The sequence below is a fragment of the Neopsephotus bourkii genome, unplaced genomic scaffold (genome assembly GCF_033783945.1).
Source record: "Neopsephotus bourkii isolate Nb327-2 ecotype Australia unplaced genomic scaffold, CSIRO-AGI_Nbou_v1 NB_234, whole genome shotgun sequence".
Classification (NCBI taxonomy): domain Eukaryota; kingdom Metazoa; phylum Chordata; class Aves; order Psittaciformes; family Psittacidae; genus Neopsephotus; species Neopsephotus bourkii.
The window spans coordinates 17,604,787-17,617,154 of NW_026900744.1; the positions used below are offsets into that span (position 1 = coordinate 17,604,787).

At 53.6% G+C, this 12,368-nt stretch overlaps 1 protein-coding gene across 2 annotated transcripts in view; it reads left to right on the forward strand.

Annotated features, from left to right (window-relative positions):
- The first annotated feature begins 328 nt into the window (after positions 1 to 328).
- The window catches only part of ASTN1 (astrotactin 1), a 53,817-nt gene continuing 41,777 nt past the window's right edge, over positions 329 to 12,368 (forward strand). The window contains exon 1 of one of the 2 annotated variants that reach the window (XM_061345640.1): positions 329 to 690. In XM_061345640.1, the coding sequence (XP_061201624.1) occupies positions 408 to 690 (283 nt within the window). In that variant the 5' untranslated portion in view covers positions 329 to 407. The remainder of the gene's footprint in view (positions 691 to 12,368) is intronic. The other variant, XM_061345639.1, reaches the window with a different exon arrangement.

Genomic DNA, 12,368 nt, shown 5'->3' on the forward strand with positions numbered 1-12,368 from the left:
GAGGTTGGTGACTTCTCCTGGGGCTTTTGGGTCTGCGACTTCTCGTGGGATTTTGGACATTCATGACTTTGGAGGTCTGTGATTTCTCCTGGTTGGGTACTTGTAAGTTACTTTCAGTGCAGAAGGTGTCAACGGTAGCCGGGTTGGGGCAGGCAGCACCGGCACCTCTCCCGCCACCGCATCGCTCCGCAGTCCGCACGGTTTTCCATGGGTGGGGCAAAAGATTGGAGAAGCGGAGGAAGGGGGGGGCGCGGGGCCGGGGAAACCGAGCAGAGCCGAGCCGTGCCGTGCCGTGCCGTGCCGTGCCGTGCCGAGCCGCACGGGGAGGCGCCGGGCCCCGCGTCCCCGCCCCTCGCCGCCGCCGCCGCCGCCCGCCCGGCGCTGTGAGCGCGGCGCGGGGCTCCAAGATGGCTTTGGCCGGGCTGTGCTCCCTGCTCGCCGGCTGCTGCCTGGCTGCGGGCAGCGGCCCCGCCGAGGCAGCGGCGGAGGCGGCGGCCAAAGAGCTGGAGTGCAAGCTGAAGAGCATCACGGTGTCGGCGCTGCCCTTCCTGCGGGAGAACGACCTCAGCATCATGCACGGCCCCTCGGCCGCCGAACCCAAGCTGCTCTTCTCCGTACGCAACGACTTCCCCGGCGAGATGGTGGTGGTGGATGACCTGGAGAACACGGAGCTGCCTTACTTCGTGCTGGGTGAGCCTGCGGGCAGGACCGGTGCGCGGTGGGTCACCTCCCCTCCCGGCGGCGGGCCCCGACCATCCCCGTCTGCGGGGCTCCTCCCTGCGGCACCGGCGTGCGGGTCCCCTGCGGCTTCTGAGCCCCAGTGCCGGTTCACCCTGCTGCAGCATCTCGGCCCTGCCCGTGGCACCTGCTGCAGTATCTCGGCCCCGGTGCCTGTTCACCCTGCTGCAGCACCGTGCTGGATGCCATGGAGATGCTGCAGGCCTGGGGTGCTCTGTGCATTCCTAGGTTGTCATCTGCAGGGCTTGTTCCCTGCTGAGTGCATGGCCACTGGTGGCTTGTGCTGGCAGGAGGCCCACAGTCTGCTTCTGGCATGCCTGGATTCAGGTGAGAGTTTCTGCTTTGTCTGCCCTGAGCAGAGTCACTTTTCCTTCAGCCTGGTGGAAAAATACTCCAGTGCCCAGCATTTCCCATCCTACCTGCGTATACTGACTCCAGTGTTCCTGCTCCCAGGTTTTAGGCTTTGGCCTGCTCACATGGTCCAGGTGGTTCCCACCTCCTCTAGCCAGGCCTCTGCATTTCACCTACTGCCTAAGGCTCATCTGCCCAAATCTAATGGGCTTTTTCAGTTCTCTTCCACAAAAAAAACCCCAACAATTTGCTCCAGTGTTTATGCTGGGATCTGAGCAAGGCCTCTGCCACTTCTGAGCGGGGACCCTCCCTGCCACCTGGAACAAGTCACTGAGGTTTTTAATTTTTAGTGACATCGGTACAGAATACCAGTTTCCTACCGCTGCCTGCACATAACCCCCTGCCCTGGGCAGATGCTACTGTTGCTTTTCAAACAGCCCCTCAGTGGCTGTGAACACCTCCTGCAAGCCTTGTCCATTTGCTGCTGCTCTTGCAGCACCTTGGGTGCCCTTTGCAGTTTTTTAAATACCACCATTGTCTGAATGTTGGCACAAAAATGAGGTACTAGTGTGTTGCTTTGTGTGGCGTTGCTCCTCTGTGCCACCCTTGTGTGCAAGCAGAGTATAGCAGTGGCCCTAACCTGGTGGGTTGGGTCTTCTCCCCAGTGCTATGTCACCTTCATTCATCTATGTGCAAAAAAGCCCCCGATCCTGGGTGCTTTGTGGGCTTGGGGCAGCGCTCACTGCTGCATGGGCATCCCCCTTTTCCCATGGGAAAGACAGAGGTAGGTGGGGGGCTTTTGATGCTATAGGTGGGGAGGTATGTGGAAATACCCTGGGCTGGTTCACTCGAGGCCGGGAGCTGTGTGAGGAGGGGGCAGTAGGCTGTGTGGCCCCCTTGTCCCCTGGTCCAAGCCCCATGCTGCGGGATGCTGCGGCGGGAGGCCGGAGAGCGTTGCTGTGGCAACAGGGCGGCAGCGCTGCAGATGCAGGGGGACTCGCAGGCATGGCCGCCAGCCTCATGCCACACTGATGCCCCAAAGGCAATGTGAGTGCGTATTCTTCTGTCCCCCTTGGGCCTGCTCCCATCCCTGATAGGCCCTGGGATGCTGCCAGTGAGGAGCATCTGGGCAGGGATGTGTGGCTGTGATCCGGTAAGGGTCCCTGTGCATAGCCCCTGGCTGATACTGCAGGGATTTTCCCCAGGATTTTTCAAATCCATGAAGTGTAATGTGCTGGGCAGTGAAAGAAAAGACCCGACAGCCCCCATTGCACCCAGGACTTAAACTGATGATGCTGGGCAGGTGGCTGCTTTTGCCTTCATCTCTTAGCACCACCAGCCAAGCACAATGATGAATGGATCTGTGCCAGTGCATTCTGATATTCCTGTGGTGGCCAGGCTCTCCCGGGTGTTGCCACCTGGGACATTGGTCCCCAAAATCCTGTGGGTGCATAGGGCTGTGTTGGGCCTAGCACTGAAGGGTTTGGCCTGTGGAGACACAGAGGTGGTCCTAGTAAAGTTTTCCCCACCTGTGATGCTGAGGCTTGGAGCTGGGCTGGCAGGAGGAGGCACTTTGCAGGCCCCCTGTTTGCCAGGGTTTTGGCTTGATGACTCCTAAGAAATACCTACCTCCCTTCTGTGGGAAAAGGGCTTTCTTGGAAGCTCACCTGGCAACTTTACCATGTGTGGGTATTATTATTATTATTGTTGTTGTTGTTTTCATCCTTTGCCATGTGTGGGTGTTGTTGTTGGTATTATTATTATCCTGGGCATTGCTTTTGCATGGCAGAAGCCCTGGACTGCATAGAAGTCTTGCAAGCATGCTATACTCAGCGGGGACATGGCCATGTCAGGTTGAACTGGTGTCCGTGGTTGTTTATGTTTCCACAGGCCCTCGTGAAAGGGGTTAGAAAGTGTGTTTGAGCATTCTTCTAAGAACCTGGGTTCACATGGTGCTGATTGCACTACGTCTGTCAATACCCAGACCCATTAATTGTGCCCACCCTGTTGAGTCTGAACGTGTAATAGTGTGTCAGAGTGGTGGATAATCTGCACCCCTGTGTCTGTGCCTCTGACCCTGGAGCTGGGCACCTGCTCCTCCTCTCAGTGGCCTTTGGTCCCAAGGCCTGTGTACAGGAAAGGGGCTCCCGAGTGGAGGGGAGCTGCCCCACTGGTTGACAGAAGCTTGGACCAGACCCCAGGGTGGTGCCTCCAGGCCAAGGAAGGCCTGGGTTTAGACTGGGAGCACCATGAATGGCAGGTGGCGATGCACAGGTGCTCCTGGCAGTGTCACCTTGACTCTGCCATGTGGGCTCTTGAGCAACTCCTTTGAGGTTCCTTTGTGCCTCAGTTTCCCCCAAAGAGGGTGGGAGCATATGGGGAGGTGGCTGTGGCACTGTGGTGGGGGAAGCGGCAAGGGGAGCAGCCAGGAAAGGGTTAGGACTGGGGATTGCAGGGGTGGTTGGGTGTCATCCCCCTTTGGCCTGGCTGTCTCCTCAAAACTCCCCTAAATAATTCAAGTGGTTTCAAGCTTGGCCAACATTCACAGAGACTGGTGTATGTGATTTCCCCTGCCTTGGTGGTACCCCCCTGCCATGGTGGTCAAGCTGGGCATCCTTCCGATGTCAAGGTTTTTCCCCCAGCTAGAGATGTGCTGGGGTCTTTGGAGAGCCACATCTGATGCTTGCTAAAAATGAAGTCCCAGGGGTGTGTGTTGACCTGGGCACCCCAAAACTGGCTGTCACTTCTGACCCTGATGAATTGCTCCAGTAACATAACCAGCTTAATGGTGAGTGCGGAGGTTGTGGACACCCCCTCACTGCTGGTAGGTGGTGTGTCAGGGATTCTGATGGAACCCTCCATGCCAAGCTCTGCTGGGGGTTGCCTGTGCCAGTGGGGATGATGGGCATCTGGGCAGTCTCCTGCCTGAGGGTCTGGAGGGGGTGGTGGGAATGTCATGTGGGGGACTGGCATCCATTGCCTACACACATTTGCTTCTGCTCAAGCTGTGGCTTGGTGGAGGGCTCAGGGGGATGCACTTGCCTTGATCTGCTGCCCACAGCTTTAGCTTTGTATTTCCCTTTACCCAAGAGAGTGAGGCATTGCTTGCTGCTCACTTCCCGTGCATCATTCTGCTGCCAGAGGCAGGTGTGTTGGGTGCACTGATGCTCAGCCCAACCAAACATGCAGACCCTGCAGCTGATCCCATGTTCCTCTAAAAACAGAGGGATCTGTGGGATTATTACCCCTGGTGTGGGAGGAGGGAAGGCACTTGGGCAGGGCTTTCATCTGGTTTGTAGCTCCCTTTGCTAACAAACGGAGTGTGTTTTAATTGCACTTGCTCCTGCCTTGTGCATGTGCTGCCTCTCTGCCCGTGTTTGCTCAGGAGCAGTTCGGCACACGTGGTCCCCATGTGTATTGCCTTTCAAGCTTGTACCCATAAAAACCCACACTGTTTTATATGCATGTCCTCAAAGGGACTCTGACACCATCCTCCTGTTTTGCTGTGGGTTATTTTCCCACCTCCTGAATTTTCGGGAAGTGAAGGGGGTGTGGGAGCAGAGATAGGGCTGCTTGCTGGTGCGCGTGGGGCTGCCTGCATTTAAAATCACCCTGTTTCATCATGCTTTAAACCAAGGAAACCTCAATTTGAAATGGTTGCCTTTCATCTCGTTTTGTGTTTGTTGCATTACTTGTATTTTCTCCTAAAGGGGGGCTGCGTCTCACTGGTCGGTGACCATTAAGAAATGCTAATTAGCAGTTCAGTATTCCCTGTCCGCTAACCTTCACACCCCCTTCTTCCTCACTGCTTGGCTCGGCAACATCCAACCGCATTTGATATGTCATTAACTGGGTTCACACTCCTGCGGGCTGCTAATTTTTCTGAGCCTCATCCTTCGCAGGTTATAAACTGGCAAGCAGGGTATTTATTAGCATCCTGGCTTCCCATGGCCCCATGGGCTTGGCGGAGATTTGCGATGCAATTAAAGAAACGCATGAAAGATGGTGCCTTTGACTCCTTTGCCTTCTCTGTAATGAGCAAGGTAGTTGAAAAGTGAAGTCTTAAAATACCTTTTTGTGTGTAAAGTCGACTTGAGGAGCTAGAAATCGCAGCCGATGGGTCGAGCCCATACTTTCTGGGCACTGGATAATTCGAGGTCCTGAAATACCAGATTTCTGATGTCCTCTTTCTGTTTCCTTGAGTTTGGAGGAACTGAAGGAGCTTTTCCTGCCCACCAGTTTCCAGCCCAGCTGCTGTGCCCTGAAATGGGGGCAGCACAGCCCCTCATGCCCCGATTCCCTCATTCCCCATCACCTTCAAGGGAGCCTTGGCAGTAAAGGATGGTAGAAGGTTCTCAACTTCAGTGACTTTAATAGATTATCATAAACTCAGGCCTTAATACAAGCTGTCATGATTTCAAATTATCTTACTTTTAAATTAAATAGATTCCTTTTTAAATACAAAATCAATTCTAATTTTTTAGAGGGGTGAGATTTTTCAAAGGCACCGAGGAGCTGGGCATATTTAACTGCTCTGGAATATCTGCTCGAAATATCTAATCAATTCTTTTTTTGTTAAATCCCAGCTAAGCTCTTGGCTGTGCTGGCTGATGCTCTGGCTTAGACTCCCCTGGGTTAATTATGGGACAGCATGGTGGGTTGTGGAGATATGAGACAGGTCACTGCAGTGATGTGGGCTGCTGCTAATTGGGGTGACGGGCCACCAGCATGCCTGCCCACCCTGGCTCTCCTTCCAGGCTGCACAGGGCCACAGTGAGATGTGACATCCGTCGGCTCTCATCCTCATCCCACATGTCTCCCCACTGCTGTGGACCGTGGGAGGTGTGTCCCCCCCAGCTGCCCTCAACCCCCAGCTCCTAAATGTCTCCAGAGGAGGGAAATGGGAACCAAGAGGCTGCAGGGCTGTTATCCTGCTTTTCTTCCACTTCCACATCAAGTGAGAAGAGTGTCCCATTGGGTTTTGCTTGGGGTTGCTTGGCCCTACTCATCCCACCTGGATCTGGGAGCTGGCTGGGGGGCCCAAACTGATGTCATGCAGGGCAGCTCTTTGGTCCCAGCTCTCTGTGGTAGGAAAGCAGTTCTTGGGTCTGGCTACCAGTCCCTGGCTTGACTTCACTTCCAGGGGCGGTGCTGGCACCCTGGCATCACTCCCAGAGCACCCGTTCCCCATCACATGTTGCCGTCTCTCAAGACTGGGGTATAGCAGAGGGCTAGAATGGGGCTGTTCCCACTGTGGGACCCACAGCATTGCTCCAGTGTGAACCCTGCACCTGGAAATAGGTGTAATGTTGAAATAATGGAGCAAATATTAAGAAATTCTTAAGTATCTAGAGAACAAATGAGTTAAATTATACCAGAGGAGCTCAATTGCCTTGCTTAGATTGATTGAATTGCTAAATGAGCCCGACTAATGGAATGGAGTGGATATATTGGACTTTTACTCAAGATCCTGAAATAATTTCTCTAATAAGATTGTGAGCCATTAATTGAACTTGGCTTTGATCCTGGACACTGTCGCATGCACTGAAACCCGGCGCTATGATCTATGTTCTAATGTGCCTGGCTGAGAGGGTGGCCACCGGCACCTCCCTCCTGGGTGGCTTGGAGGGTGGCCAGGAAGTTCACCAGGGGGTCCCAACACAACCACAGCAGGGCCTGTGGTGGTGAAGGGACCCCAAATCTCCCTGTCTCAGCTGCGCTCCTTCCCCTTGGCAATACCCACCCTGGCAATCGGGTGTGCTTAATTCTCTGCTGCCAGCAGCTGATTGCCTGGCTGGAGTTCTAAACCCAGTTCCCATTGCTATGGGGAGAATTTGAGATGGATGCTTGGGGTTTACATTTATTGCAAATCCAGGCATGCCACCTTCTTCCTGCATCCTCCTGGAGTGGTTGCTGCTGCTGCTGCTGGTGGTGGGACATTGTCAGTAGCATCCAGAGTGCTGTGGGCTGCCTGGTCTGCCATGTGAGATGCTCGCCACCAAGGCCTGTGGCCTTGCAGAGCTTCAGGAAAGCAGATCAGAACCTGGCCTGGAGCTCTTGGTGGGGTAGGACACTCTCATCTAATAGGGTTTGAGTGCAACCTCCTGGTGGGACCATGTTCCTGCTGTTGCTCTTGGCCATGCGATCTAAACCTCACCTCTCCACATCCCTTTTCCATCTGAATGATGAGGCCAGAGTGGATGAGGTGATCTGCTCGGAGTCACTGAAGCACTGAGAACACCCTCATGCCTGGTCACCCTACTCCAGGTGATGGAACCCAGCACCAGCTTCAGCTCTGATCAGAGGCAGCCCTTAAAACCCAGAGGCTGGGATGGAAAATGCTGGAGGAAACTTGGCAGCATCCCTGGGAGGATCACAGGTCCTCCATTGCCAAACTGGCGGTGACCAAGGCTGAGAAGGGAGACACAGGGTTCACATCCGCATCTTAGGAACACCTTGCCCCATGCTGCATCCGTTGCTGACCTGCTCTCTTACTGGGAGCGGAGGTTTTGGTGGTATGGCAGATGCAGAAGCCCTCTTGTATGTTTTTTCTTTAAGAAAGGAAAGAATCCTAAGGAATAGGGATTTTGTCTCTGGGAACCCGTTGCCACAGCAACTGCGCATCCAGCTGGCTCCAGCGGCAGCAGGGCTGAGAGGGGATCTCACTGACCCAGAAAGCAGTGGGGGGAGCGGCTGTGGGGCTGCTTGGTGTTTCAGTGGTGGGTATCCAGGTCTGGCAGCACCAGCCAGGGTGGGCAGGAGACCAGTGCTGAGCCAAAGGAGCAGTGTGGGTCCTGGCCCCTCTTTCATCTGGATGTGCAGATCGATGCTCCCAGCTGTCTTTATTCACTCCCAGCCTTAATTTATCAGACTGCATCCAGGCAGGGATGCTCGTACTCACTCCTGTTCCCACCTTGAGACCTGTCCCAGTTTTGGGGACCACACTGTCTGTGTGGGTGCTCCTCAAGCGCCCCCAAAGCTTTGTCGCATGCATTGCCCTCCTAGAGTTGTTTGTGGTCCCAGTGATTGAGGAGACCCTCGGGCAGACACACACCTCCCTGATGCTGCTATCTCACCTCTACCCTTCCCTTCCCATGCTGGTGGTGTTTGCTCCTGGGCTTCATCCCCTTCACCACCAATATTCTATTCTACTCTATTCTGTTCTATTCCAGTATATTCTATTCTATTCTATATTATCTTTTTTTTTTTTTTAGTATTATTTTTCAGTGCTTGCAGGAGGCTCTGAACTCATCTGTCTTGGAGTCCTGCTGCAGAGTGGTCCTTCATATGAAGGAATTTTTGCCTGGCAGGATTAAGGCAGCCTCTGGATGGTGACAGCTCTGTCATTAACACTGGTATCCTTTTACCTGTAAGTTTCTGGGTTCTGGCTTCTCTGCAGCCAGCCTGGCTGTGGCCGGCAGCTCACCTCAAGAAGCAGTGCTCTGGAGGCTGGGGGGTTTCTTCAGATGAGGAAAGATGTTTGATTTCCAAGTTCTGGCTGCCCTGCCATGGCTTAACTCTGGGAAAGCACCAGAGGAGAGCTGGTATTTCTGATCCTGTTCTGCTGCCCTGCAGTGAAGAGATGATGCTTGGGATCAATGCTCACCCCGGGGCACTGGTACTGGGCTCTTTGCAGTCTGTTCTGGGATCTGGTCTAAGCTGACCACATGATTTGCTTTGCTATGGGGCTTTGTTTGCTGGTGATGGGCTTAAGCAGTGGTCTGAGCTCTCCACTGTGTCCTGTCTGCAGAGCATGAGATCTACTGAGGAACAGGCAGTATGTGTAATCTAAGGGGCATAAAGAACCTTTAAGGAACCCCCTAGCTGGTGGTGGCACATCAGTCACAGAAGGTTTGGGTCTGTGTTCCTCATGCAAGAGGAGAGGCAGTCCTGGCTGGCTCTGGGGCATTTCAGTAATTAGGATGACTAACGAGCATAACAGAGCAAGCAGCTATGGGCATACAGAGAGCTGGCTTTGCTCCCAGAGGAAGCTGATCCAGCTAAAAAGTAACCTGGTGGAGGAAAGGAGTTGGAAAAGGGTTGAAGAGAGTGGCAGGAGGTGATAAGGAGACTCTGGTCGTGCCCTTCCTTGTGATTGGCCCAGCAAGGGCTGTGTTGTCTCAGGAGCTCTCCCTAGATCAGGTCTGTGGTCCAAGAGAAACCATTGCCTGGCTGCCAACGCCTCCATCCACATGTCTTTGGGATGGAGGTCTGCCTGATGAACAGGGGAAACTGGGTGCAGGCAGCACATTGACCTTGGGTGCTGGGAGCAGCACCTCCCAAGAGTGGGGGTGTGGTTCCTCTCTCCTGCACTCCTACCTTCCTCCCCTGACAAAAAACCCAGCTGCGGTGTCACCGTCACAACACACTGGCTGCCTGGGAAAGCAGATATTAGCAACCCTGAAATATCCCAGAGACAGGCTCTTGTGTGATGGGAGACGGTTACCATGGAAACCTCCTTCAAATAAAAAAAAAAGGAAAAAAAACCCCGGAATTTAAAGCAGCCCTTGTAGCTCAGAGGAACTGTAGACCTTATTATGGCTTTTGGCACACCCCCACACCCCCTCTCCCCTTTTTCTTTTATTTGCTCCAGCTAAAAGCTCCAGGAGACAAGGCAATTAGTTTGAACATCCCAAGGGGAGCGAGAGAGGGAGGGCACGGTGCTGGGGACAAGCTGCCTAGCCTGGTGGGCTCCTAGTACTTCTCTGTGTGGGTGCCCTGTGGACACCCAGTGCCTTCTCTTAATGGGATTTCTCCAACACGGAGGAAGAAGCATGGTGTTTTTTCAGAAGAGGTGGGTTAAGACTTAAAAAAAGCCCCCTCCTAGTGCTGTAGGTGGAGGGCATGGGGGGTGGGTTGGTGAGAGCAAAGGATTCAGGGCATTGCAGGAGGAGTGAGGATATGGGAAATGAGTGTAGGGCACAGCTCCAGGATGGGGGCAGGTGGCTCAGTGCAGGTTGGGGTGATTTGTCTTTATGTGTGTGGCATGAGGAGGTAGTGCCTTTTTCATATCCAAAAGGGCAGTGTCCTGGCTGGGGGGCTCCTGTGGGGATAGGTTGAGCTGTCCAGCTTCAGTGGGGAAGGGGAGATGCCTGGGAGACAAGACATCACACTCACAAATTTTCTTGTCAGGGCCAACTTTGTAGCTTGTGGCACCAGGGTCCCAGGAGGGCCAAGTCCAGCACAGAGCAGAGTTTAAATTGCTGCGGTGCTCTCAGCCCATGTGCTCCCCTAATGATGTCCCCAGTGTCTGTAGTCACTGGGAAATCTCCTGGAAATGTCAGGTTTGGACTGGAGAGCCTGCTGTGCTTGCCACTGCCCCGAGCTCGCCCCAGGCTCCCCTGGGCGCTGCTTTCGTGGCGGTGGTTGTGCTGGTGTGAAGCTGTTTTCCCATCCGAGAGGTACACCTCCCCAGCTTTTGCTTTATTGTTCAGCCAGAAATAGCTGGGCTCTGGCTTTTCCTTTAGGAGAGCTCTGCAGAAGGGCAGTGACAGGACTTGAGAGTCATCACACTGCAGGCTTTCTTTCTGGCAAAAGGGACAAGCCAGGGAGTTTGTCTTTGCAGACATGAGAGGTACGGCCTGGGAATTAGGGGGGAATTATAAATGTCTCTGTTGGACCATGAGTGGGGAGCTGCAAGAGTCTCATCCCAGCTCATGCCAAGGAGCACCTTTAGCTGGGCTGGGATGCGAGTCCAAGCATCCGCAAGCAAGACAGTGCTTGAAACACCCTTCCAGGGTAAAATCAAACCAATTTTATTAGCTGCTCAGTAGAAGTTGTTCTCTTCCCAGGTGTACCATGCTTCTGGCATGCTCAAACCTGATGGGCAGGAGAAATAGCACAGCCACCTTTGTGGATGGTGGAAACGCCTGTAAGCCGGGGAGGGGAGTATATCCTGTGCATCTAACACAGTTAGTCAACCTTGGATTCTGCTTCCACAGATTTTTGTTATCATGTTTTCCTCTTTCCTTGCTTATTGAGCAAGGCACATCACTGGTTAACAGCAGGGGGACTCAGCCTCAAACTGCCATCTGAGCACCCCTTAGCAGTCCCCCCATGCTTGCCACCACAAACTGGGGTGAAGAGGTGTTATGTAGAGGAGCTGTGAGCTAAACAAGGGATAGATGTTCCTGAGATGGACATGGTGCATGTCTCCCCACGGGACACTGGTGGCATGATCAGCCTGGGCTGGATCTGGCCTCCTTGTAATTAAAACTCAGCACTGGGCGACGAAGAGTTTTTCATGTCCTGCGGGATGAAAGGCAGCATGCATGTGAAGCACAGCCATGCCAACAAGGTGGTGCAGGGAGGGCAGGAAAGGATGGTGGTGTGGTGGTAAATACAGGAACTTGCAGTTACCTGGTGCTCATAGTCTGGCAGAGCTCTTTGCTCTTAAGATGTGAAAATGCAGCTCATTCCTCACCTTAATTTAATTTTGTTTGCTTACAGAAATGCTTATTCGCTAAAATGGGATGCTGCTTCCCTTTGGCACAGGGGGAGAAAGAGGCAGCAGCACAGAAATCTCCTAGTCATGATGGTGCTGTCCTGGCTGGGGTGGCCTTCGGCACTTGGCTGGGCCAGAGCATCCCAGCTTAATCCCTTTTTTCCCAGCCATCTCAGATTTCAGCACCAGACTAAGAAAACCAGTAGATTTTCCTCCCTTTTATTTTTGTCCATGAGAATGCAAGAGCACTTTCTGACTGTGGCTGTGACATGGGGATTTCTTTTTCCCTGCCAAGGGGGTGAGCCCTGCCTGAAAAGACAGGCAGGTAAATACAGGCAGGGCCATACTGCTGTGTGATTGCATTAAAGCTGATGGGTGCTGAAACCAGAGAGCGGTGTTACATAATTTGGACTGCAATGCAGAAGTGCTTGCTTAATTTTTAATTATCCAATTGCTGCATGTACGTAGTACTCGGTCTGGGAAGTGGGGCTGGCCCACGGGCACGTGCAAGGGAGCTTGGCTGGCAAAGACAACGGGAAAGCCTTCCCCCATGTTCCTGTCCCTCCCAGCATGGCAGGAAGAAGTATGTTCCAGTGGCACTGACACACGCAGCAGGAGCAGGGCTGGGCTGCAGCTGCTGGGAAGGATGCTCTGCAGTCACCACAGGGAGCAAGGGGTGTCCCATTGAGCTGTGGGAGGACGGATGACGGTCTGCAAAGGTCTTTGAGGTTTCTGGGGCTCACAGTTTTAGATAAAGGGAAGACACTGTGGTTGCTTTGCATCCAGATTTGCTGGTAAAAGAGCCTTGAGTGCCTCCTGGGGTCGGTTTGTTGGG